The following is a 26,979-nucleotide window of genomic DNA, read 5'->3' as shown; positions in this document are numbered from 1 at the left end:
TGTCCCCACTATACCCCATGCTCCCCACCAGTATCCCTACAACACCCACCCTGCCCTCACCCCATGTCAGTGGTGGGCAACTTGAAGCCTGCAAGCCACATGCAGCCTATTGGGGCTCCTGCAGACACGCCTCTCCCCCATGTCTCCTCCCCCATGAACCTCTTACACACTAGGCCACCTGAGCCTTGCACTTCCTATGCCTCCCCTCTCCCTCCCAGCAAATTGCCTGTTTTGCGCTCTGATACGGCTCCCCCTCCCTCCCAGAGCTGGAACATTGCTAATCAACTGTTCACTGTGTTCCAGTTTTGGGAGGAAGGGGGAGGACAGGAAGCAGGAGGACGTGAGACAGTGCTGCTGTGAAAGTGCTAGGCGGGAAGGGGAGGAGCAGTTGAATGGGGGGGGGGGGGGCTGTAGTGCCCCAGTGCATGAGAAGCACATGGTGGGGGGGAGGACCTGCAGGCCCATAGGTGAATCTTAAGTTGCCAGGTGTCCGGTTTTCGCCAAGACTGTCGTTATTCAGGTCCCTTGTCCGGTAAAAAACAACAACAACAACAACAACTACCAGACCAGTGAAAAGTCTGGTATTTCCTGTTTCTCTCAAACAGAAGCCCAGCAGGGACAATTTTCCTCTGCCATGTCTGGTGTTGGCAGGGGAGTGAGGAGCCATTTAAAGGCAGTGCCCCCCCTCCCTTTTTTTCTCAGAATTATTCCCCTTTTTGGGGGTGGGGGGGGTCGGTATTTGTTGTTGAACCATCTGGCAACCCTCGGAGAATCCCCAGTGGGCCATGGGATGCTGTGACTACTGAGATGAAGGAGAGCCACTCACGTGGCCCACCCACTATTCGTGGTTGCCCCCACAACACCCCCCTGCCTGCAATCCCCCTGTCCCTGGGGTGTGGCCCCTCCTCCCCGCTGCGCCCCATGCTCCCATTGGCTCCTGTCGCGCTTTCTCCCCTCGGCTCCAAACCCGACCACGTGGCGCCCTGCGCACCAGGGCTACATGCGCACCACAGCACGTGCCACATTCCCGGCTGCGGGAGGGAGGGGAGAGACGTGCACATGCGCACTACAGCCACTACGCTACGCCCTCAGTATTCGATCGAAGGGGGAAGGGGGAGAGGACAATACGCATGCGCCCCTAGGTGTAGCCGACGCTTTGTTCTCGACGCCGGGCGTTGTTTTGCGCACGCGCAGTGTACCTCCGGAGGGCGTCACCGTGCTGCGCAGGCGTATTGCTTCCCCTGGGTACTTTTGTTGGCGGCGGAGCGTGCGAGTTCCGGCGGGCGCAGCTCCCTTCGCCGCCAGTCTCGCGCGCTTTCGCCTTCGCGGGCTGAGCGCTGCGCGTGCGCGCGCGCGCAACGCGGGGGCAGGGCACGCAGGGTGACGGTTGGGCATGCGCGTCGGCTCACTTCGGCGCTTTGTTCTCGACGGCGGCGGCGCATGCCCGGTGCTGGCTGCTTCTGACGGGGGCGCGGGGCGAACGTACACGCCGCTCGGCAGCGGGCGGCGGGAGCGCAGGCGCAGTGGGCGAGGAGCCGTTTCCGGCCCTTCACTTCCTGGCCTGGGAGCCCCGGCGGTCGGTGTGTGGCAATCCTGTTCGCCCTCTCGCTCCCCCCGCTCGTTCGGCCGCCCCCCCGCCCCCTCTTTCCGGGCATGCAGCGCCGCGAGGACCCCGCCGCCCGGCTGGGCAGAGCTCCGGGCCCCGCCGCCCGGCAAGGGGGGCCCGCGCCCCGCCGGCCGCCCCGAGGCGGGGCCCGGGGGGCCGGGGCCCAGCCGCCGCCGCTCCTCCCGCCCGCCGCCACCGCCGCCGCCTCGCAGACCCCCACCGCCGCGCCCACCCCGCTCCTGCCCGGGGCCACCGTCAAGATGGAGCCCGAGAACAAGTACCTGCCGGAGCTCATGGCCGAGAAGGACAGTCTGGACCCGTCCTTCACCCACGCCATGCAGCTGCTGACGGCAGGTAGCGCGGGGTGGGGGAGGGGACGAGGCCGGGAGGGGGAAGGGCGCGGGAGAGGCGGGGGGGGGGGTCTGTGTGTCTGTCACCCACGTTGTGCTGCTGCTGGCGCCAGGCGCCGCCGCCTACGCAACCCCCGCCCCCCTTCCCTAGGCCGCGATCCGGGGCGGGGAGGGGCTGAGGCTTCAGTCCTGGCCGGCCCCGCTCTTTGTTCGGCGCTCACAGCTGCTCTCCCCGCCCCGGGAGGTGACTGGCTGCTCCCGGGGGGCAGGATCCTCGTGCAGCCAGGAGGCCGCCGACTGGCTGCCATGCGGCCGCTTCCCTCCCTCCGGGCCCGCCGCCGCCGCGAGCTGCAGGCGGTCGCCTTTTTGTCCTGGGCTCGCTCCTGGTGGCTTCTGTAAACTGCCTCCTCTGCAGGGTTGAAGCAGCGCGTGGAAAAGCTCAGTCGCCAAGGCTTGGGGTGGGGCGCGTTTTATCGTTGCGCTCGTTCCTGCTCTAATGCACGTTAGATGGATGGGTAGTTTTAATCCGGGTCGATATGGGTGTATCCTAAATAGCATCCAGCCCCAAAGATTAATTCATGGTTTGAAAGGGATCAAACACGAACCTATAACTTCTCTCTCTTGAAGCGTGATTCTCTTGGCTCTTTACATCCATGGGAAAGAGGAGACTAAAGAGAATGGTACGGCAGTAAACTCGGTTTTTTTATGTAGTCTACTCCTTTGAAATGTGAAATTGTGGGGTTTTTTTTATTCACCACTATGAAAATCTGTATTAGAGCTTGTTTCATGCCTCTGATGAAACTAAATGGAAATGGCCATGGTAGTCTTTGTTCTGTGACTAGGCTAGCACTCTCTTCCCCTGATCATCACTGTCCAATCGCCTGGCGGCTCAGATTTTTCCACATCACTACAGCGCAGCTGCACTGTGGTCACACATAGCTGTATCAAGTAGACAGTTTTGTTTAAAAATAGTTGTTAGTGTTTTAACTTGTTTGTTTTTAAACCAACAGTTTACTGTGTAAAAAAGAAAAGGAAGTGTAAACTGCATATAAAGGATATAATTTTTTAGATTAGAATAATTTAGCCCCTTGTTAGGATTGTTACATTTAAAAATATCTGATACTAGTGAAACTATAATGCATTCTTTATGAACTGCATTATTAGAAAGCAGTTATAATATGGCATTGGCAGTGTTAATATAGTAGACACATTACGTCACTCATCTCAACTCTTCATGTAAAAGTAGGAAAGTGCTGTTTAAAGCTGTCATCTTCGTTGTACTAGAGATTTGATGTGGCTCCATTCTGAATTTGTATCTTGGTGCCACTGATATTCCTCTTGGTTATGATAAATTAGATATGTGCTATTTCCAGGTTAATTAAAGGGTCTTCCTGAAATCATGTTTTTCCTGAAAACAATGTTTAAAGATGACTAGATAACCTGTTGACTAGACCAGGGTTTTCCAACCTATGGGTTGTGACCCGTAGTGTCTTCATTACATTTCAAAAGGGTTGGCAAGTGTCTCCCCAGGTGGCGCTCTTAAGGAGCCATTCACACATTCGAAAAGGTGGTGTCCCTGTCTCCCTCTTCCCTCTCCCCCTCCAGCTCTACAACTGGCTTAGTTTTAAGGAGCCATTCACCTGCAGTGGTACTCAACTTAAACCAATCAATTGAATACCATTTCAGTGACTAAGGCAGGGGTCTCCAACTTTTTTAAACCCAAGATCACTTTTTGAATGTGAGTGCAATCCAGGATCTACCTCAAACCCAAATACCCTTGTCCTGCCTCCTTCGTGCTCGTTCTCCCTCCCTTTCCCCAGGCAGGGGCAGAGGGTTGGAGCACAGGCTCTGGTCTTGGGCTAAGGGATTTGGAGTGTGAGGGGACTCTGAGTTGAGCCTGGGGTGCAGAAGGGGGTTTGGGTCTGGGGGGGCTCAGGGCTAGAGCAGGGGTTTGGGGTATAGTGGGGTACATGACTGGGGCAGGGGTTCAGAGTTGGCTCCAGCTGGACACTGTTTACCACAGGTGGCTATTGGGTGGTGTTGCAGTGGGGCTAAGGCAGGCTCACCCCTGCCCTGGCCCTTCACCATTCTCCAAAGCAGCCAGAAACTCCTTTCATCCCAGGCCCTGTTGTTCCCCTCTCCCTGTTCTGTGGAGATAGACTACAGAGTGGAAGAAGAGGCACCCTGACATCAGCCCCCCCATCTCCCTTCCTTGCTCTGTATCACAAATAGGAAGCTCCCTGGGGAAGGGCAGCTGAAGTACTGGCACTTGATAGGTGATCCTGACTGGTTTGGCTATCAGAGGCTCCAAGATCTACTAGTAGATCCAGATCTACTCGTTGGTGACCACTGGAGTAAGGAAGTATCCCTGGGCATGGGGAACGGGGAAAGAAGTTAGAATGCTAGGGAACGAAGAGAAGAAGCAGTGCCCAGCTCAGGTAGGTGGGGGTGGGAGGCCAGGTGTCCGGGCGTCTGGTTGAGAAATTTCCAGCCACCCTGCCCGGGGTTCCTGTGGCTTGCATTGGCTGGCCAGGGCAGAGTCCTGGTGAGCTTGCTGCCAGGGGTGAGGGGTGTGTGTAAATCTTCTGAAAGGCAGGAAATGAAGAGGTAAGGTATACGCTATGCCTGCAATCACCCTTAACTCTGCCCTCATGGAGCGGTGTTCCAGTTTGGTTTTATGTTTGACTTTCACTTTCTCAACAAGATTTACCATACACAATTTGCAGTTCATATTCTAAAATTCTGTTCAGTTAGTCTAAAGGATCCCTGGATAATGTATAAAGGCTCTGACATTCCAGTCAAAGCTACCAGCATGGAAACTAAATTTCATCCTGAAGTGTGTGTGTGTGTGTGTGTGTTTTGATATGGTATGAAGTCACTGGGAAAACTTAAATAGTGCAGCCATGTTGTTGAAACCTGGTTAGTGAATAAACAGAGGTCTTCAATTTCAGTGCTGTCATGCAACTTTCACAAGATTACCTCAATCATGAATACAGTTGCCATGCTGTTGCCAAGAGACTTGAAAAAAGAGAACTTGTATTCAGAGCAGATTTACGTTGTGAAAGGTTATTTATAGTTCTAAGAGTTGTGCTTTTACAACTTCAGCCAATGTAACAGCTATAGACTGATTCTGTTAGACAGTAAGTTATTCTCAATGGGTTGTGATGGCAAAGGATCTGAGTTCTTCATGTGGCTTAGGGAAAGCAGATTTTATCTTCCTTGGATCCTAGGAGTCTTTCAAAAGAGTAAGATGTTTATGTTCTCCAGGTGGCTTAGCCTTAAATGTTTATGCCTTACTACAAAAAATTTACTTAACTGAGTTATATTAACTCAGAAAATTGAGACACAATGAGCTGAAGTTCTGTGGCACCATGATGCAATCAAAAAGCTAGTATGCTGCCTGTGTCAGGGCATTCTTGCGAAAATATTTAAGTGTTTGACAGTGGTCATATAATAGGTAGTCAGTGGACCATCTTGTCCATCCTGTATCCATGCTTTCTCAGCATTCTCATGAAAAGCATTTCAGAAGACTGAACATCAGATGCAGAGTCCAGATTACTCGCCCCCGCCGCCCATTATTCAGTGGGGGCTGTTCCTCTATTTTTCCTGTTCCTTCAGCACTGTGTTAGGGATATAAAAACCATCTAGAATAGTTAACCACCAGCAGCAGGGGTGGTTCCATCCCCTACTTGCTGCGGTGCCGGCTCCTCGCCTGCTACAGGTGGCAGGGGCGCTGGTTAACCAGTTAGCTGGTAAGCATGCTGGTGAGGCGCATGTTTACTGGTTAACCTTTAGCTTCCCTACTGTGGGTGAGCAGCTTGGTCCCATAAGGCCCACAGTTCCCAAAGATATATGTCCAGTGTCATTTTCTTCTCAGTTTCAAGATAAATGGGTACTATTGCACTGTAATTTCACCTGAAGGAACCTGTTTCAGGCAGTGTTTGTTGGTTTTTAATGTGCCCAGCTCCATAGTCCTTATGTCTTATGCAGGATTTATACAATAAGGCTACTGTGGACTTTGCCAGGGGACCCATGGCTGCTGCTTCCTTTCCACTCTACATGTATTCAGAAAAAGGCAGATTTCTCTGGCAATGCCTGTTACCTCCATCCAAGTTGTTGGGAATCAGTAGTACTGCCTGATGTGGAGTCAGGATCTGGTAGCACAGTGCTTGCAGGTGCTCCTTTGATGTATCATCTCCAGCTGATGCTGTACTAACTATTTCATCCTCCTTTCAAGTGATGCAAGGAGCTTCCATGTTTGATGGGCAGAATGTCTGTTGGTCTTGTCAAATAGAAACGGGTTTAAAAGATGTTGTGGTAATGGCCAAGGCTTTTTTCTTGTCCCTTTCATCAAAGCTATCTTTAGCAGCCAAGGGCTTGTCTACAGGGTGTGTAGTGCATATCGATGTGAATTCTGGTGCCCACATATTACACACTGACTGACCTGTGTAAACTCGGCTGTCACACAGTAGGCCAGTTGGTAAACAACATTTTTGGTGTGCCCCTAATTGAGGGATGGGCAAAAGGGCTGTCGAGGGTCGGATCCAGCCTGCGAAGCGAGTTGATCTGGCCCGCGGAGGCCCTGCCATTCCCCTGCCCCCAGGCCAATTAGAGCTTGGGGATGGGGGAGCACACAAAGCTTCCTCCTGCCCTGCCAGGAGCATGCAGCGCTTTGAAGCACCACGTGCTCCTCACAGGGTGGGAAGAGCCTTTGCATGTGGGAAGGAGCCCCCAGGCCTAGTGGGAAGGGGGGACAAAAGGACTCCTCCCTCCCACCCCTAGACCAATCATGGTCTTGGGGTGGGGAAGCCCAGAAGCATCCTGGCCCCACCCCTTTTGGTTTAGGCCCCACCTTTTCTGGGGTGCCCCAGGGCCACTTCAAAACATTTAAGTGGCCCTTGGGCAAAAATTATTGCCCACCCCTGCCATAATTAAACCTTGTGAGTTGCTATTTCTGCCTACAGTGTCCTTTTGAAAAGAATTGTGGTGTCTCATCATTGCTCGATGAAATGTTTAAGAGCATGGGTGCGGAACCTTTTTTGATTGGGAGCCACAGAAAAATCGGAGGAGTGGGCGCAACGCATGAGTGGCCTGTGGGGGTGGGGAGGAATGCTGAGGCTCAGGTCTTTCCCCTTAGGTCCAGAATAACTATTCTGGGGGTCCATGGCTAATAGATTTTGTGCAGACCTCCTAGGCTCTGGGGTGAGGGCAAAAGTAAGTTTGGTGTACAGGAGAGTAGAGTGGAAGTGTAGGGCCTGGGCAGGAGGAAGAGGGTAGGGGGTGGGGAAGTGTGGTCTGGGAGGGATGGGACAGAGAGACATGCAGGCTTTCTGTAGATGGTGGGGAGCAGCAGCAGGATGGGGGTGCAGGGTCTGGGAGGGAGGGGCAGAGGATTGGGGCACCACCAGATGCAGCTCCAGGAGCGGCAGTAGAAGTGTCTCTGCACCTCCCAGCACTTTTAGGAACCATCCTGTACCATTCCATTGGCTGCAATTTGTGGCCTGTGGGAGCGAGGAGGGTGGGACCTGCAAGCAGGCACAGGAACCGAGCAGTCCCCTGTGCTGCTGTTTCCCTAGCTGGCAGGGCAGGAGGGGGAACATAACTTGCAGAGCCTGATTCAAGGCAAGCCCACGGGCTTGTAGTTCCCCATCCCAGGTTTAAAAGGCATACATTTATATCCTCCAACTTGAAAATCTGCTGATCTTGTGGACTTCAGTTTTGTGTTTCCAAAGCTTATGGGAAGATTCGTTGACCCTTTGTTCTGTTAAGTTTTTTGTACTGGACCCATCATAGTCGTATGAGGGCCTTCCAAGGAGAGATGTTAATCTTTTAATTTTCTGTTGTATGTAATTCCCCTTTGGGCTCTTTCCCTCTGTGCCACCCACCTCTCCGTGAAAGCGTCATCTCTGTCCACAGCTAGGAGGATGTCAGGGTTTTAGATCCTGGTGATTGAGTTACATTATAAAGTATTTCCTGAAGATGCTTGGGATTCTAGCCAGATTTCTGATCAAGACTACCATGCTTTCATCTCAGTCTCTTGCACTACTTTTTCTCCCACAGAAATATAATTGCCTAGCTATAAATCCTACGAATTACAACTAAAAGCTATCGTCATCTGGCTTTCAACACAACTTTCTTTCCAGTTGTGATGACTTGACATAATTGAAAAGCCCTGTTGACTCTTTGCAGTGCAAGTTAACATGTTTGAACTGATGTTAGATGGCCATGTTGTAGCTCTGGCGCTCTCCCCCTCCCCCCAGAATACATGAACAATTAATGTGCCTCCAAGGTAATGAATGGTCTGCATCTTAATTAGGGATATTGAAATGCAGTTAACCAAATAAATGGGTAACTGCTGAAATTTTTAGTGGTTATATGCGGGGGTGGGGGGGTGGGCAGTTGACTCCCTAGGAGCTGGTGTTCATGTAGAGCCAGCTCACGCGTGCCAGCTCTTCTCCTCCTGGCCATGCTGCTCCCTCAGAGGCAGTAGCACAGAGGGAAGGGGCAAGTAGCCTTCTGCCCCTTCTCCCTCCATGCTGCAGCAGCACGGGGTGGGGGGGGAGGCAAGGCACTCGGGAACTTGCATATAACCATGAATATACTTTCACATCCCTAATTTTAATAAGTATTAAATTGACTTTTTCAGTTCTATTGAGACAACTTGATTGAGCGAATACAATTGAAATCCACATATATAGGGCTTGTGAAAGTTGTGCTGGTTTCACTAAAGATATAATTGGAAACCAATTTTAATTAAACCAGTACAGACTCGTTTGGTTTCTTTTATATTAGGGATTAATTTAGGATAGACTGAAATAAGCTACTCTTAAAACCAAAATAAATTTGGCTAAATTGGATTAAAATGGTACCTTATGTAAAATGGTGCAACTTTCATGTACAAACAAGGCCTTAAACTGACTTGATCTAATTCCCAAATGGTTGCTTCCTTGAAATGGGGGTGTTTCTCTGGGACTGAAGGTGGTTTTGCAGTTTTACTTTGTCATAGAGATAAGGTTTGTATTATGGCAGAGCCATAGCCCTGGTATGGATAAGATTAAGATGAGGCTTTTGTTTGACTCTCTGCTCTTCTAAGGCTGTGTCTGAACTTCAGAACACTTTAGCAACCCAGATATATTTGCTCTTTAGTATAGACACTAACTACAGTGACTGGGAGAGGGTGGAAAAGGAGTCCCATTGCTGTGATTAATCCACTGCCCAAAGAGGCAGTAGCTAGATCAGTGGAAGAAGTCTTCATTGACCTGGTATTTTTTTTATGCTAGGTGTTAGGTTGGCTTAACTGTATTGCTCAGGAATGCTAATTTTTCAAACCTCTGTGCAATGTAGGTTGACCTAATTTCATTGTAGAACAGCTGCCTTATTCTAAAATGTATGATTGCTCAGGTTGCCTTGAGATTTGGTGCACTTCATGAGGGCGCAAGGATACTGTTAGAGGTCCATATGTGGGGCTATTTGGCAAAGGGTTTGTGGGACTGTGCCTGTAGCTTAGTATGACACAAGCCACTGACTCTAATGACAAGATAAATGAATTACACTGAGCATGCACAGAGAAGTTACAGTATTATTACCCTTCAAAGTTTCACACCAGCTGTCCTTTGAATCTGACTTCCCCCAACCAGTGTCAATTTCAAGTCCTACCAGAAAATTGGAGAAAGTTTGAAGGTGTATTGCTAATATGTTAGGAATTTTTTCAGAGAATATAATCAATTTCTTTAAAGGGTGCAAATGTTGACTGTCAGGAGAGGGGCATTTTAGGAGATTGGGGGGGCGGGGTGGTCTGACTCCTCTGCCTACCCTACCTCCTGATAATTGGGTTCAGGGATTTCAGTCCCTCTCTTACTCCCCACCAAGTGTCTAAGCCCTGCCTCTTACTTGCCTCTTACCTGTCTGTGTGTATGAGCCAGGTTGGGGGATACTTGTTCATCTATGAGGATCTGTCTCCTTCCATTAATCTACACTTGCCCTCTGCTCAAACACTAAAAGCAGAATATCGTACTTGTAAAATTTAACAACCACATCAGTCTCTTTTATACCTCCTTTATACTTGCACACAGGGTACCACTTAAACCCTGTCTTTTTCTTTACCCTTTATTAAATCCACAAACTGCTTTCATATCCATCCTCGTTACTGACAGTACTCCTAACGAGAAGACCCCAGTGCTCTTCTACTGACACAGCTTACACAATTCTGTACTGAAAGAATGCAAGTTGTACAGAGGTACCTTTTTTCTTTCACACACAGGGGACTCAGACACTGATTTCCTCATACGACAGAGCTTTTTTTGAACTCCCATTTATTCTTCCACTGTTTATGCACCTGACATGCTGAAAACCTCTGGAATCCATGCAAATAATTCCTAGCGGCTAACTCTGTGAGGGCTCTTACTTTAACTCTTTATTTACTGGTTTTCAGAGGTTTGTTTTGTGGAACTCAGTCTGTGCTCTTCCAGAATATTATCACCAGGCAACCATAACATTTTGCTAACAAAGTGTTGTTTGCCATATTTATTTGAGGTTTGGAAGAAAGGAGGGCACAACACAGATGGTATATTGTGTTTAAGGGTGCATGGTTACTATCAGTTTAGGTGATTCATGTCATAATCCCGTGTTCCATTTACTTATTACAAACCAATAATGTCCTTGGTCCTGTTAGAGCCCTAGACTTTGGGCATTGGTTAGAGAGACATGCAGACTAGATTAAATGAGCTTACCCTTTTTAACACCTCCTAGTTTTGTTCCGACATAGCTATCAACGTACATACATTGGCAGAGAATTTAGGATTGTAGAGAGCAGGGGTGGGGAACCTTTTTTGGGTTGGGGGGTCACTGACCCACAAAAAAATCAGTCAGGGGCCTCACACAAGTGAGAAGCTCCTGACTGAGAAGACACTCCCCAGGCTTCCCTTGCACACCAGAGCCTAGGGGGGCCCAAGCTAGTAGATTTTGTGTGCTCCAGCCCTGGAGGTGGGAAGCTGGGGGGCTGGAGCACCAGTTCAGGCTCCCCAATGCTGAGCCTCAGGCACCCAATCCAGGCGCTGCATCCAGCCCCCGGCCTGAGGTTCCCACCCCCACTATAAAGTGTCACTATGCAAGTGTCATTTCAGTTTGAGGAACAAACATTATGCTATTTTTATTTTGTCTAGAAATTGAAAAAATTCAGAAGGGGGAGACAAAGAAGGATGAGGAAGAGAACTACTTGGATTTGTTTTCCCACAAGAACATGAAACTGAAGGAACGAGTTCTGATACCTGTCAAACAGTATCCCAAGGTGAGGGCCAGACCGTAACTAACCAAGTCTACCTGATCTGCCTGTAAATATAAGATTTTACATGCTATGCTTAGTAAATAGTGTCTTTCTCTAAGTGTAATTTTAAGTTATACTAAAGTGCTCTTCTATTGCTGTGGAATTTCTCCTATGCAAATTTTTAGTATCTTATTTCTAACATTTTGGATTTCTAGACTGTCACGTTAAAAATGTGTCAATTGAGTAGTTACATTCTTTCATTACCAGAGCAGAGTTTCTTCTTTAGCTGGCTTTTCATGCTTCAAAATTAAGATTCCCTCTAACACTTAAGAATTGCTGTCTACAAAATGGTTGGAGTCTCATAATTAAAATGAAATAGACTGAGTTAATTGAACATAAATTGCTGGCAAAATAATCTCATAAAAAGAGCAAGCCAGCCAGTTGTTAATCTTTTCTCCAAAAATTATTGTAAAGTTTATTTCCACGGGACTTTGTGTGATGTGGGTGTGGGTTGGGACTGTGGTTGATCTTGGTTAAACTTCCAGTTTTGCCGTGTCTGCCAGTGCAGTTTTAACAGCAGCCGTTCTTAACCTCCTTAAGCTTTGGGACTAAATGTGTCTTTCTCTTTATCAGTTTAATTTTGTTGGGAAGATTTTGGGACCCCAAGGCAATACCATCAAAAGACTGCAGGAAGAAACTGGGGCCAAGATCTCTGTGCTTGGAAAAGGTTCAATGAGAGACAAAGCAAAGGTAAGGGCTTGGAAGTGTATGTAGATCTACAGATATAGATTGAGATTCTCAAGTGATAAGCAAAGCATTTTACAAAGGTGAAAATCATTAGAACTCAGGGATGCTGATTTCTGTCTCTTGTTCTGTCTACCCCCATGTATATGTTATCTCATAAAAATGATGGTTGAGCTGAACTCCTTGCAAAAAATATGGACTTTGGTAACTGGTTAACCTTTAACTATTTTTTCTTCTGAAAGTTGAACAACAACTTTAAAGAATTGAGTGCAATTGTAGCTTGGTTACTACAACCTGGTCTGCAATATATGGTTGGGTTGACATAAGCTGCCTTACATTGACCTAGCTGTAGAGATATCTTAGCTTACATTTGACTCCTGCTGTTGTAATTGTCTGTCTACACTAATTTAGTAAACACCACTTCTCTGAGCAGCACAGATTCACAGTCAATGTAATTTGGACAACATAGTGTCCAATGTAAACACTGCATTGCTTACCTTGACTATTGTTGGCTTTCAGGAGCCATTTCCGAGCCCTACACTTACAATACAATAGACATAAGGGCTCCTTTTCAGGATTCACAGTGCTGACGAGGAACCAAGCGTGTGCACACGAGCAATTCAAATAACTATGGTGGCTGTATGCTGAGTTGAGTCAACACAGTTTTGTAATGTAGATGTGGCCTTAGTGCCCTCCTTAGCCAGAATATGTGAGGGCATTCACAAAAGAAATACATCCTTTAAAAAAAAAAAATCTTTCCCCTAAGTGAAATCCTCTAGACGCTTATTGATTAGCTGACATTGTAGGTTGCCAATGTGTCAGTCTTTCTCTCTAGGGAATAGCGAAGTGCCAGGAAGATTTCTGAATAGAACAACAAATATTTAATTCCGTGCTGAACGTTCCTCTCCTCCTTGACCTAAAGCTTGGTTAAATGGGGTCAATACAGAGCTAGGATTTCACTAAGTTTTTACTTTAATTTTGCAGGTTGTCTTTATATTTGTTGAATTTTTTCCAATTTAGTACAAATCTGTTGAATTAATTTAGACACTTAACAGTAAAATTGAATTGGCACTAAGGTGTTGCCTCCATTTTTCATTGCAAAGCAGTGCCTGGAGGGAAGGAGTGCTGTTGAAATGGAATGATGTTACTTGTATCTGCCAGAAATCTTCTGGAAGAAGCAGTTAATACATTACTACAAGTACCGACACCTCTTTCCTATGATGTAAAAAGGTGGAAGGGATGGGGGAATAGGGAACTGCTCTTGGTAAATCATTGGATAAGAATGTTACTGCTGACATGTGACTTGAGTCCTGCTGTGCATTTGAGAGCAGGAAGCCGTTACAAAGGAAGTGATAAAAGCACTTACACAGAAGAAATACAATTAGATGTTAATGGCAAACCAGTTTAGTACAGCTGACTTGTACAACAAGCACCACAAAGTATATACTACTGAAAGCTGCAGTAAAATTCATCCAGGCCAAATCACAGTAAAATCATTAATAGCCTCTTAAAACTTTCTGGTATGCCTTTTCAGAGGTGTTGAGCACACTCACAATTTCCACTGACGGTAATGGGAGCTACAGGTGTTCGGCACTTCAAAAATCAATCCTCCTGTTTTGGGAGACCACTTCTTTTATATGTCCATTTATGACATTATTCAAGGTGCAATCTAGACTGCTGTGTTCTATAAATTCTCCTGTTACACTGCTTCACTGTGACCGAAACTATTCCTGGTCTGCGTGCTCTCAGCTTCTAGCATACAAATTACTCCCAGCTGTATTGTGAATTCTCTAGCCAGTTGCTCCTGAATTATTTTGCAGAGGGACACCAGCAAAGTTGCAGACATATTTCCAGAAGTGTCTTGTACTGCATAATTTAGTAATAGAAAAGTGTATGCACAAATTCTGTTGTCCCAAATTAAATTTCCTAAACATACTGGTTTAGATAAACTAGGGGGCTGCACCCCCTGCTCACTATGCTCACCAGCCCCCCTCTTGGCCAGGGCCTGGTGGTGAGGTACCCTGGCCCCAGCTCTTCATTCTCTTCTCTTCCCCCCCTCCCCCCACCACAGAGTAGGGCTGGGCCAAGGCCAGAGCAGCTAGGGCCATTCCCCTGGCCACTGGGAAGGAGAGGGCTGAGGCCAGGGCCACAGACTGCCCCAGTTCTCCACGTTGGGCTTGGCTCCTGTGGATGCAGAGTAGTGTCACTGTCGTCCCACAGGGAATTTTTTTAATATGTAGAGATTAATACTTTTTTACTATTTTATTACAAGTAATGAGGCATAAAAATCAAAATGAATTCCAAAAACAAAGGGAAAACACAACTAATACCTAACTGAACAAGCTAAGTGAATTCAAAGCAAAGGACTCCAGCCATACGTTCCAACTTTTTCACTCCCTGGGTCTTTCAGTAAGGATCTCTCCCAGTCCTGTGCTGCTTGCTTGCTTCTGGTGCTGACACTGTTGATAGTAGAGCGAGAATTTGTGCTAATTGCTTTTTCTTTTACACAAGAGCAAGCTGTAAGGAGTCATCTTGGGTGGTGCACAAAAAGGTGGGGGTCAGTAGACAAAGCCTGAGGAGGGGGGAGAGGAAATCTCAGCTGTTTCTTTGTCAGGCTGTAGATTTTTACCCACATCCTTTTTCCATCTTAACTACTAGCCCATTTAATTAGGTGGTGGTCATCCATTTGATTTGTTGACATTGGGCTGAGGTATTAACTTTTGGGGAGGAGGGAGCTGGTTTTGTCCTTGGCCCTCAGACTTGAAACCTGTTTTAGTAATATTGTAGAGTAAAACTCAACATCTTTGCATACAAAGTTATTGCACATATTTCACCAGGACAATAATGATAGCAACTTTGCAGGGATTACTATTTTCTAGCCATGTCTGACCGTGGATGTCAATTTTAGTCTGCTAATTAATGTTTAGAAACATGCTTAAGGAAGTAGATGGTTTCTCTGCACCTTGTCTGGCTTCACAATGTTGAATTGTATTTTTTAGGAGGAAGAACTGCGCAAAGGAGGAGATCCCAAATACGCTCATTTAAATATGGATCTGCATGTCTTCATTGAAGTCTTTGGACCACCTTGCGAGGCCTATGCTCTCATGGCTCATGCCATGGAAGAAGTCAAGAAGTTCCTTGTTCCAGTATGTAAATCTGGCTCTTGATGCTTTTTAGAATAGAGCCTTGGTTTTGGTACCCTTCCCTGTGGAATATAGTGTAGTTAACTTGTGCCCTGAAGGAAGAGATTTTAACCACTAACTGACCAGGCCTAGAAGTGTGGTGTAGCTGTGTTGGTCGCAGGATATTAGAGACACAAAGTGGGTGAAGTAATACTTTTTATTAAACCAGCATGCTTTTATGGTGCTCTTTTTCAGCTCTAGAAAGGCACTTGGTGTTGCAGCTAAATACAAGGTGGAACAAATTGATTGGCATATGTAGTTAACATCTTAGTGATGTGGCCAGTTAACCTTGAATGGCCTCTGACAATGTGTTAAACACTCACATTACAAATGTGTTCCATTGTGTCATTTAGCTCTGATGCTGGCATTCTGTATAAACTTCTCTCACCAAAAGAAGCTGGTCCTTGTCAGGTGTAGCAGAAGCTTCTTCTAATGGCACATTACTTTATAGCTGCCATGCCGTACAGGAAACTCCAAACTTTTTGGAAGCACTTGTTACTGGCTGGTATGATAGACAGAATTTGGTTGGCGCTTGTATGGCAGCTCTTCTATCAAGAGAGCAACCTTTGATGTGCCCTCTAGGGTAATTGATTTCTTGAATGGGTTCCATTCTTCACTTGAAATTGCCTTGTAGAGACCTGCAGAAAATACTCCTGATAGCTCTTAAATAAGTGTTCCCATCTCTTATAATGAGTTTGACGTGGGGCAGTCGATTTCAGCTGGTAACAGGCATGTTAGATGAATATTTACACCATGTTTTTAAATTTGGAGATGGTTTTCAATAACTGAGCTTTGTTTAGCTATAAAGCAATACGTTTTGAATGCAATCCAAATTTCTAAAATTTCAGGGAATGTTCTGGGTGTCAGTAAGCAGAATCCTCTGGATTTTGTGAAAACAAGATTAAAGAGAGAGATGGGGGGTACATGTCACCCCTGACTTTGGTTAGCAGAACAACATCTTCTGCTACTTCTGTAATTCTTAGTCTAGATAAAAGAACTGATTGAGGGCAGAAAACAACACATTCCAGCATAACAATATCCCTTATTTGAGTTCTGCACTTGTCTCAGTTGAGTTGAAGACGTTACTGCCCCAAAGGAGTGGACAGAAAGAGAATGAGTGGTGAAGCTGTGGGTAGGCAGCATGGTGGGCACACAGGGCTTCTAGCATTGGGAGGGCTGGGGTTTGCAATGTTTCTGAAATAGAGGGTAAATTGGAAGGAGTGGCACATCCGGGGGAAGGGGTGGGCGCTCTGAGAGGAGAATGTGCTAGAGCTCCTGGTATGTGCAATAAGCTTAGCTCACAGAAGCAGAGTTGCTGTGGCGGCTCTGTGGAATCCCACTGGCAGGGTAGTAGTGCTAACCTGATTTGTATGCATGTTTGGGGAGGAAGTGGATTGGAATGGCTTCTTCTGAGTTACCAAAACCACCTTCTAATACTCGAAGCTGTATCCCGGGGAGATAAAAAGGCATGGAGCGCAGAGATGTGCTGTGTTCATGAGAATGTAAAGAGTTAGCTTGGATTTGTAAATGGGCATTTACTCTTCATCAGGATACATCCAGCTCCTGCTTTTGTGTGAGTGCCATGATCAGTTTCCAGTATGTTTTTGGAGCAGAACATGGCATTTTCTGTCACAGGCATTTGGCTGGCAGGGAACCTACATTTTTTGAAAGGGGACTGTAGATGCTTTGACAGCTGCTGTAGCTTGAAGTGTGACTCGTGGTTTTCAGCAACTGATGTTCTAATATGTTAACCTCTGACACCTTAGAGCACAATGGCTAGCCTAGTGTCCGAGTCGACTTTCTCTGCCCTTTTCTTCTCAGGATATGATGGACGACATCTGCCAGGAACAGTTTTTGGAGCTGTCTTATCTGAATGGGGTACCAGAACCAACCCGTGGCCGGGGGGTCCCTGTGCGAGGAAGAGGAGCAGCTCCCCCTCCTCCACCAGTTCCTAGGTATTTTTCAAAAGTATTGATGCTGGAAACGGGAACTCTTACTGCTAGCAAGATGACTAATCTTTTCTTTGTTGAGCCTGAATGCCAATATTGCAACTTCCAATATTGTGGGGCTGCTTTTATTAAATTGAGAGTTCCCTCTAGCAGGGGGTGTTACGGAAATGAGGTAATAATACTTTTAATGGAGGTCACCGAATATTGTGTGATCTGAATTGCGATAGCTTTGGAATACCACCTTGCTGGAATCTCATCTTATTTCTGGAATTATTTAAAGGGTAAAGTTGAAGTCTAAAGCTCCTTGATCCATGGTTCTCAGTCAGCGGGCCCACCCGTGCAGCTTGTGTGTAACTCTTTGAAAGCTTGATGATATTAGCCTGATACTGCTTGTTTGCTCATTGCGTTGGACTAAGTCAGTGATGAACCTGTGCCACACAGTGCCAGTAGACCTACCGTTTATCCCAAATGAAGGATAAAAAGTGTTTATTACTCAGAAGTGGTTAGTCATCCCTTCTTTGGACTTCGTAAAACCCCAGGCTATGTCTACACTGCCCAGTCTTCTGCAAGAACATATGCAAATGAGATGCAGCAATTAATATCACTGCCTCATTTGCATACTTAATGAGCCGCCATTTTGTGCAAGAAGGAGCGGTCTACACTGCTCCTTGTGCAAAAACCTCCTCTTGCGCAAGAGCCATTCTGCCTGAAAATAAGCGGCAGAACGGCTCTTGCACAAGAGGGGGGGTTTTACCCAAGAAGGAGCTCTGGAGACTGCTCCTTGCGCAAAAGCCCCTTGTGCAAAACTGGCTGTTCATTAAGTATTCAAATGAGGTGCGATAATATTCATTGCTGCGCCTCATTTGCATATGTTCTTGCACAAGACTGGGCAGTGTAGAGTAGCCCCAGGGTTCCCTTGTTACAATAGCTGATAAGAGTAGGCTTGCTGTGGGAAATTTGAGGAAAAGTTCTGGACTACTTTTCTTATAACCAAACAAGCTCTGCAGATTCACACCTTTTTAAAATGTTTAGAAATGGTGACTTGGGTATTCAGCTACTGTCTCCATTTTCCTATGGTAATGTTTTATGAGTAGTTTTATGTAACCTTATGACTCTTACCAGAATTACATTATAATCCTATTTATGCATTTAGTCGTCAACTTTATAGCATGGGTAACTGTTTATGAATGAATTCATAGTATATTGACAGACAAGCAGTATTCATTAGCTGCTATCTTGGATATTTAGAACATTCTGGCTTTTGCAGAATACATGCGTAGCTATTTCTAACCCTTTTTCTTTTTAGAGGGCGTGGTGTGGTGGGTCCTCCTCGTGGAGCCCTGGTGCGAGGAGCACCAGTTAGGGGTGCCATAGCTAGAGGTGCTACTGTGGCCCGTGGTGTACCTCCTCCTCCAGCAGTAAGGGGCGCTCCTGTACCAAGAGCTCGTGCAGCCGGCATTCAGAGAATACCGCTTCCTCCTCCACCTGCACCCGAAACTTACGAAGATTATGTAAGAAACTGTACTACATACTCTTTCCAAGTAGCTAGAAGACATTTGCAGATCCTACAGGCATGTCGGCACTGAAATTAAAAATCTGACTGGCCTGTGTCCTCTGACTCAGGCTAAGAGACTGTTTTTATTTGTGGTGTGAGCACTCTGGCTGGAGGCCAAACTCAAACATCTATACTGCAGCTAAACATCTTGCAATCTTGAGTTGGCTGGCACTGGTATCTCACCTACATTGCAGTATACGCTAAATCAGGAGTGGAGAACCTCAGGCCCGGGGGTTCAATCACGGAGAGCATGCAGTGGTGATCCAGCCCCCCTGCTATCCCACCCCAGAGCTGGAGCGCACACAATCTACTAGGCCCCTGTAGGTGCTGGTATGCAAGGGGAATATGAGGAATGTCTCTCCTCAGTGAGGGCCTTTTTTTGGCTCTTCACTAGACCCAAAAAAGGTTCCTCACCCCTGCCCTAAATGTTGGGTATTAAAGCAATTGCGATTATCAATGAGTCTGCGCTATGGCCCTTGCTTACTAACAAACTTAGATTAGAAAGTGTCTTATAGAAGCAGAGTGTACTGGAGTCTTCAGACCCATGTAACTGTGGTAAGAACTTATTTTAACGTGAACAAACTGGGTTAAAATGACAGTGTTGTCACTACAGACAAGTACTTCTCAGCATTTTGACTTAAGAATATTTGCTCTTGCCATCTTAGAAAGAAACAGCTGAATACCAGAGTAACTATTTAAGAAACCATCACATGGGATTTCACTCCCCCCCCCCCCCCCCCCCCCAAAAAAAAAAAAAAAAAGTCCTTCCCTCTGGAAAAAACTTCCTTCTATTTTCCATTGGCTCAGGTTAAAACCTAGTAGCTTCTGTCTACCTGTAAATCCTATATTGGGTCACCCAGTTATGAGACTTCTGATATACTGTGGACATAATGCAGCCTTGGATGCTTTACAGGAGTCTGGCATGCCTTGTGAACATGCTTTAACATTCTCACCTTCACTGTAAGAGACAGGTTCCCTCAGGACATGCTAGGATTTACCCATTCATCTGATATTCCTGGGAGGATTCTGTACCAAAAAATTAAATTCCATGCCAGTTCTACATATTTTATTAAAATAATGCATTCTAATCACCCCAGTTTCTGTTGCTTTGGTAATTTAAACTACAATACAGGCAAAAGGTCAAATTCAAATTTTCTTAAACTCATGGAAGCTAGGTTCCAAACACCTGGTAACTAATAACTTGCATTCCAGTTATGATTCTAGTTTCTCGTTTAAATTATATTGCACATTATCAAACAGCCAAAAAGTCATTTTATGTTGCTTAGACTTTTAGATGAGTCCTACAGTTTTGCTAATCATTGCCCTGGATCTGGCTGGGTACTTTGGGAAGTGCTTGGTTCTAATTGTCCTGACATTTTATTGACTGCTTGGTAAATGTTCTATTTACCCTCCAAGTATTTTTTTTTTTTTTTTTAATGGATAAGTAAAATAAATCCCGAGTTGTGCTCTAACCCTCTTGTGCAACTTTGGCATGGAAAAAAGTGAGAGCACATAGACCTTCCTAGATGATTCCCTTACTGTCATTTTTAAGGCTTTACATCACTCTGGCAACGTTGGGGCCTTAAAACTTTTATAGGTTTTATGCTCCTGAGGGAATTGACTGAAAATGGAACTACTTAACTAACAATGGGAACGTTAACAGTGTTACTATGCAGGCAGGCTGCCATATTTCTGCCTCCAAGAATGAGATCAAACCTTTCTGCCTCCTACATAATGAAAAGCCATACCCCTCTGTGCTGATCTGTCGCGTTGTCATGCCTGCGCACCCAGCCCCTTTGTCCTTGCAGTGAGTGATTTGTCTCCCTCAGGCTGCCCCAGGCAGTGGGGAAGAGGCACATGTCCCACCATAAATTCCCTTTATGGTTTTTGTGCTAGGGGCACAAATATAGATCTAGCATACTTACCAAGCGTTGCCTGTGTCCTTCAGGGCAGACCCTTGGGGATGTGGGTTAGGGGTCTGTGTGCATGTAGGAGATGGATGTTCTTTCCCCATTCCCCCAGCTCTCCAGCTGCCAGCGGCCTTTCCCCCACTCTCCCTTTTTGGCACTGTAGTCAAGTTGCGGGGAAATGGTTTGGGGTTGGGGGGGGCTACTAAACAGTGTGCTGGCAGGCAAGATGGTGGAGCCCCAGCTCTGCTGGTCACTCCCTTAGTGGTATGGCTGCCCCCAGTGGACACTGCGGGACAGCTCTTCTTCCCTAATACAGGCAGTCCCCGAGTTACGCGGATTCGACTTATGTCAGATCCGCAGTTACGGGGCTTTTCTCGCCCCGGAAGACTGGAGCGGCAGGACACCCAGATGCGCCGCGGTCCACTGCCCCCATCCTCTGGGGCGAGAAAAGCTGCTCCCCATCTCCCTGGTCTGCAGGGAGACGGGGAGCAAAGCCGCAGAGCACGCCCGCTGTGGGCGTGCTCCAAGACTTTGCTTCCCGTCTCCCTGGTCTGCTGGGGGGGGTGCAGCTAGTGCCCCTCCCTCCCCCCCTCCCCCAGCAGACCAGGCTTTTCTTGCCTACCCCTGGGGTAGAGCAGCTGGGGTGCTGCCGGGTTGGTCCCGCAGCGCCACTCCGGACCAACCCAGCACCACCCCAGCTGCTCTGCCCCAGGCGTCCCCAAGTCAGCTGCTGCTGAAACTGACCAGCGGCTGACTACAGGAGGCCCGAGGCAGAGTTCCAGGAAGCCTGGGGCAGAGCAACTCTGCCCCGGGCTTCCTGGAATCAACCGCTGATCAGTTTCAGCAGCAGCTGACTTGGGGATGCCTGGGTTTCTTAAGTTGAATCTGTATGCAAGTCAGAACTGGCGTCCAGATTCAGCCGTTGTTGAAACTGATCAGTTTCAGCAGCGGCTGACCCCAGTTCCGACTTGCATACGGATTCAACTTAAGAACAAACCTACAGTCACTATCTTGTACGTAACCCGGGGACTGTGTGTGTGTGTGTGTGTGTGTGTGTGTGTGTGTGTGTGTGTGTGTGTGTGTGTGTGTGTGTGTGTGTGTGTGTGTGTGTGTGTGTGTAAAAATAAATGAGAAACTATAAATTCTGCAGCCCCTCAGGAGCACAGAATTCTTTCAGGAGTAATTTGAAAAGGACTGCTGAATAAACCCAGTTTTGCTCTTCCCCTTATTCAGAATGAATAAGGCCCTCCACATGTATCCATCCTTATGTCATTGTGTGTTTCAGGGTTACGATGATACATATGCGGAGCAGAGTTATGAGGGCTATGAAGGCTACTACAGCCAGGGCCAAGGGTAAGTGTGTCATTGGTGTTGAGTTCCCTTTCTTCCCATTCTTGAGAGTGAATTCTGTGTGACTTTTTACAGGTAAAATTAAACACATTTCTGTTTTAATATTTTGAGGCTAATTGTACTTGGATCTGTTGGCTTCTAATGTGTTTGGGAAGGTACGTTTAAGAGAGTTCCCACTACCCTAGAAAGGAGTGGGCATACTTACCCCAAAGTAGGTAGTTGGGTGTCTTAATTCAAGTAAGTCTTGAATTGAGGATCTACATGAATTTGAATGCTCCAGTTCTTGGTATTTGGAAATAAATGTCTTCACCTCTACGTGACTAATCTAAACACATTTTGTCTTCCTCTTCCAGGGACACAGAATATTATGATTATGGACATGGGGAGGCACAAGAATCCTATGAAGCTTATGGTATGTCTGGACACGCTGTCAGGGAGAGAAGGGGTTGTAATTCAGTGGGGGAGTTGCTTGAAGTTTATCAGATATTTTTGATTTAAACATTCTGTCTTAAAGCACGAAATTATTGATGGAATTGTTCTAAAAAATGACTGGGCTGAGGAGGTCGTCAGTGGTGAAGGGAACTTGCCTTCATGGGAGGAAAAATATTTACATTCCACAGATAACAGGTCTACATGATAGTCAAATTAAGGTCATCATGGCTTTAAGCTCACATCTAGTTTGATTCTTGCAGAAGTGGCCTTACCTAAACTCCTACAATAGAATGCTATGTATGAATTCTTGTTCCTGCATATGCACGCTCCCCCCTTTTTTTCTGTCAGAAATGGGGTATTTAGGTTTCTGTCAGTTTGGGGCATTCTGTGCTCAAGATCTGAACTCCCAGCCACAGCACAGCTTTTACAGCAGTTTGGCTTGCAGGGATGCTATATTTTGTTGTTGGATTGGGGTGGGCAATAATTTTGGATGGGGGGGGAGGTGTTTACTCCAAGAATTTGATAAGTGGTCAAGGGCTGCACTCTTCTATGGTATTGATGGAGGAGGTGTGGGGTCTAGAAAGAAGGTTGGGTGCAGACAGGAGCTCGGGATAGACGATTGGGGTACAGGTGCAAGGATGGGGGGTGCAGGCTCTGGGACAGAATAGAGACCCAGGGCAGGAGGAGGTTGTGACCACGATCAGCGGATTGGGTTGCAGGAGGGGCAGTGCAGGGTCTGGGAAGGGGTTGTGATCTGGGACAGGTGTACAGAGGGGGTTTGAGTGGTGATCTGGGACAGGAGTGGGGTGCCAGGCACAGGCTCTGGCTAGGAGGTGCTTACTTAGGCAGCTCCCAGTCAGCAGCCCAGTGGACCCTGGGGCAGGCTCCCTGCCTGCCGTGCCCCTGTACACTGCTCAAAGCAGGCAGTTGTAGGGAAGCTACATGTGTGTCTGAATGTCCCAAGCACAGACCAGTTAGCTCCCATTTGGCTGGGAAAGGGCCAGTGGAAGCTGCGAGATTGTGATGGTGGCAGGGGCAACATGTAAAGTCCGCCCCCCTACTCCCCAGGGCATGCAGATATGCACATGGTCTCAGCAGTTGGCTGCTTGGAGCAGCATGTTGGGGCGCAGCAGGTAGGAAGCCTGCCCCAGTGTCCCGCTGGGCCATGGGAGGGTGATGACCTGGATCTGGCCTGCAGGCCATATTTTTGCCCACCCTGAGTTGAATGAATGTACACTGCCAGCTGTTTCCTTGTATCCCTCAAAACCCTTCCAGCTGAAACTGTATCTGCAGTAAATACTTCCTGGAAAGATGAATTTTAATCTAGCATTAAGTCTCCTCTTTACCTTGACAGAACTCAGTAGTAACTATATGTCCTCTGTTTGGCTAATGAAAATACGCAGTTTGCAATTTCCCAAAATCTGATCTAACGCTATTTCTTTGAACCAAATATGAAGGTACAACATTTTGAGAAGTCATAGTAAAATATTTGTTACGTACGTTCTTTATAATGTAATACTTTGAGTAACCTGAGGCTGTTCTAGTGCTAGTTGTGAACTGCACTGCCATATATCATAGAGCGAGATTTCTGGTCTTCCCATCTTTCTGCTCAGGTCAACAAATTGGAAGTTCTGTAAAAGCAGTGCAATCAGCCAGTGGATGTATTGGAAGCACACTTTCTAGCAGTCTTTAAAGTCAAGGCACAATTAGTTTCAGTGGAAATCCCATTAGGCACACTTGCTTGGGCTTGGGCCTTGAGTATGTTTAAGGGGGAGAAGGTAGCCAGCATTGAGTACAAGTGTTTATGGGCTTGGAGAAGCAGGGGGAGGCCTTTAGCTGTCCCATGATTAAGCATATGAAAATGTTAAGATGGCATTACACCACCTGCTTCAGGAGCGAGCAGAAACTGAGACTTAACTGTGGTGGCATACTGGTCCATACTTACTTTGTAAGGAATCTAAATTCAACTATTTGCGTTAAATATGAATAAATGCTTCAGTAATGCTGAATATCTTCCATGTCTCCATTTAGAATGGCTGTTAAATGCTTTATTTTGTTGCCTGTGTTGGTCATGCACCACAAAAAGGCTTTTGTGTTTCTGCTTGGTATGAGCAGTGCTGCTGTCTGGGTTCTGAAGGCCAAAGTGCTGGTAGTACACTTGGCATGTAGTTGCCACAGTTAATCTGTTTATCCACAGTCATTTCCTTTGGCCTCTGCTTTCATGAAAACAAAATTAGAAAAATAAATTGTGCAGCCAGTATGGAGGCCACTCTGAGGAAAATAAAAATGCATGTCACGACAGTGTTAAACTTGCCTCTTGGTGCCTGGTGTCTATTCATTCCTCTGAAACAGTGACCTGTGGAGAGGGGCAGCTGTTCAAAATAAGAAAGTTGCGAGCACAAGCTATAATGAAAGCTGTGCTTGGGTATTTGGGACTTGAGCTAGCTCTAGGAGAAGGGGATTTGAACAGCACATGCTTCCGTGTTACTTATATGGCAACAGGATTTTGAGGGAGTCTTGTGCTATCCTACTGAAAGTTTTTTACCATAATCAGTTATGCATATTGGTGCGGGTGTCATGTAGGGGGTAATAAAATCCTGATCTCAGGAGACAAGCATTGAAAGTGCTGAGGTGTCTCCTGGAATCCAGTCCCTAAACAGTCATTGTCCCACCCCTCTGCTGCTAAAACCCTGTTGTATGGCTGGGTACTGTATGAAGCTGCCAGAGCAGTGGTGGTGGTTTTTGACAGGCTTATGCAAGGAGACTTCCTTGCTTCTATTTTTAAAATTGAGAAATGCACTTCTTGTAGCAGCATCCTGCACAGCTGAATCAGAGTTCCTGGATTATAAAATGCTGCCTTCTTGCAGACTGAAAGAGCTTTCACAGCTGTGACCTTAGCTGAGGCTGACTGCCAAAGCTGCTTCAGGAGTCCATTTCAGAGCTACTGAAATTAAATCACTTGCCATTCATAGATTAAAGGTATTAGGTTTGTTCAAATATGAGCATAGTTGGGGGTGGAGACATCCAAAGGGGTTCCCATACAAATAAGTTGGAGGTGCTCTTGGTAGAGAGTTAATGTTTATGGAACTTGATGCTAACTGACACTGGGATCTTGTAGATAAACATTTGTCTTTAAAAGATGGCCTCTAAAGGCTTGTGAGCCAATGGAGTTGTGGGAGTATTACTGTCACTGGTCTTCACAAAGTCATGATATGAAACTGGAGGCAGGTGTTCTGACTGGTACACAGTGCAGTTGTGCATCTCAGGCTGTTAGTGTGCTGTGCCCATTGATGTTTATTGCTCTTTTGCAGGCCAAGATGACTGGAATGGAACAAGGCCCTCCCTGAAGGCTCCACCAGCTAGGCCAGTGAAGGGGGCCTACAGAGAGCACCCCTACGGACGCTATTAAAAACATGAGGGAAAAATATCAGTTATGAGCAAACAGTTGTTACTGATTCTTGTATCTCCCAGGATTCCTGTTGCTTTACCCACACCAGACAAGTAATTGTCTAACTGTTTTTCTTCGTGGCCCCCTTTTCTCCCACTCCATCCTCACCTTGCATTCTGGCTTCTGTATGTAGTATTTTAAAATGAGTTAAATAGATTTAGAAGACCAACTTTAATTTTTTTAAGTGTGTAGATTGCTTTTCTTTGTTTAGATATAAACACAACTGTACCTTTTTTAATGAAAGTTGAGTTAAAGTTAGTTTCAAAAGTGACATGCTTGCTTAACAGTTATGAAATTAAGGTTTTGTTAACCTTTAAGTTTGGTTTTTAAGAAACCCGTAAAAGTTGTAGTTGCAGAATCCCAAAAGTAGGCTACATTTCAAAATTCAGGGCTGTTTTTAAGAATTAAAATCATAATGTAACGGTAGTGGCTGCCACCGTTTAAAAGTAAGCTCAGATGTCAAACTTTCCTTAAAAGCAGATTGCTGATGAATCTTAAGTTTAAATTTTAATACAAAGATCCTCATAATAAATTAAATAGTTTTTTTTTAAAGTTAATTGATTTAAAAAAAAATTAGGTTTGTAAAATTGACTTTTTACGTGGGTTTTGAAATCTAGCCCCGAACACGCAGTGTTGAGAGATGCTTGGGAAGCAGATTTTCCAGTGAAAAGGGGTTCTTAGTTTGGTTCTATGTGGAGGACTTTTAAGAGAAGAACAAATTAAACTACTACTTGGCTCTAATTGCCCAGGGTTTGAAATTAGAAAGTATTAAATGAATAGTAGGCTTGCATTCTGTAAAACTACAGATTTCTCATTTTAGGATATTTGGGGCAGATAATACAGTGCAAGTTTAAAATTGGCAAAGGTGTCAATATTTAGCAATCCCAGTAACTTGTTCAAGTATGTCTCAACACTAGCTTTATATAAAAAGGGACACTGCAGCTGAAAAAATCAGAAGTTTCACTCTGTACATAGGTTAAAGTCCTAATTGGATTTGTACGCTGTCCTCCCACTTTGTTCTTGAAGATTAAATGCTACGTGTGTAAGTCTGCCTAAATAGGTAGCTAAAATTTGTCAAAATGTCTGCAGCAGTTTGTCAATAAAGTTTAGTCCTTTTTTAATCAAAGTAAATGTGATGAATTGTCATTCTTTTGTTGAGCAATAAAATAGCTTTTCTCTTTCAAATAAACT

The 26,979-nt window shown here is 46.1% G+C and overlaps 2 protein-coding genes across 2 annotated transcripts in view; one reads left to right on the top strand and one right to left on the bottom strand.

The window, feature by feature from the left end:
- PTP4A2 (protein tyrosine phosphatase 4A2) overlaps positions 1-1,996 on the bottom strand; it is a 46,800-nt gene extending 44,804 nt beyond the window's left edge. Inside the window, exon 1 of the mRNA XM_075908565.2 lies at positions 1,888-1,996. The gene's annotated coding sequence lies outside the window, so the exon portion shown is untranslated. The remainder of the gene's footprint in view (positions 1-1,887) is intronic.
- On the top strand, positions 1,310-26,919 carry KHDRBS1 (KH RNA binding domain containing, signal transduction associated 1). Its single transcript, XM_075908563.2, has 9 exons — positions 1,310-1,960; positions 11,118-11,242; positions 11,852-11,968; positions 14,962-15,108; positions 16,966-17,099; positions 18,400-18,604; positions 21,844-21,911; positions 22,262-22,320; positions 25,652-26,919. Exons 1-9 carry the CDS (start codon positions 1,654-1,656, stop codon positions 25,747-25,749), a joined length of 1,260 nt encoding a protein of 419 aa, XP_075764678.1. The 5' UTR covers positions 1,310-1,653; the 3' UTR covers positions 25,750-26,919.
- The last annotated feature ends 60 nt before the right edge of the window (positions 26,920-26,979 follow it).

The sequence above is a fragment of the Pelodiscus sinensis genome, chromosome 26 (genome assembly GCF_052426305.1).
Source record: "Pelodiscus sinensis isolate ZL-2025 chromosome 26, ASM5242630v1, whole genome shotgun sequence".
Lineage (NCBI taxonomy): Eukaryota > Metazoa > Chordata > Testudines > Trionychidae > Pelodiscus > Pelodiscus sinensis.
The sequence above is the reverse complement of the archived record's forward strand: the minus strand, read 5'-3'. Positions and strand labels throughout refer to the sequence as shown.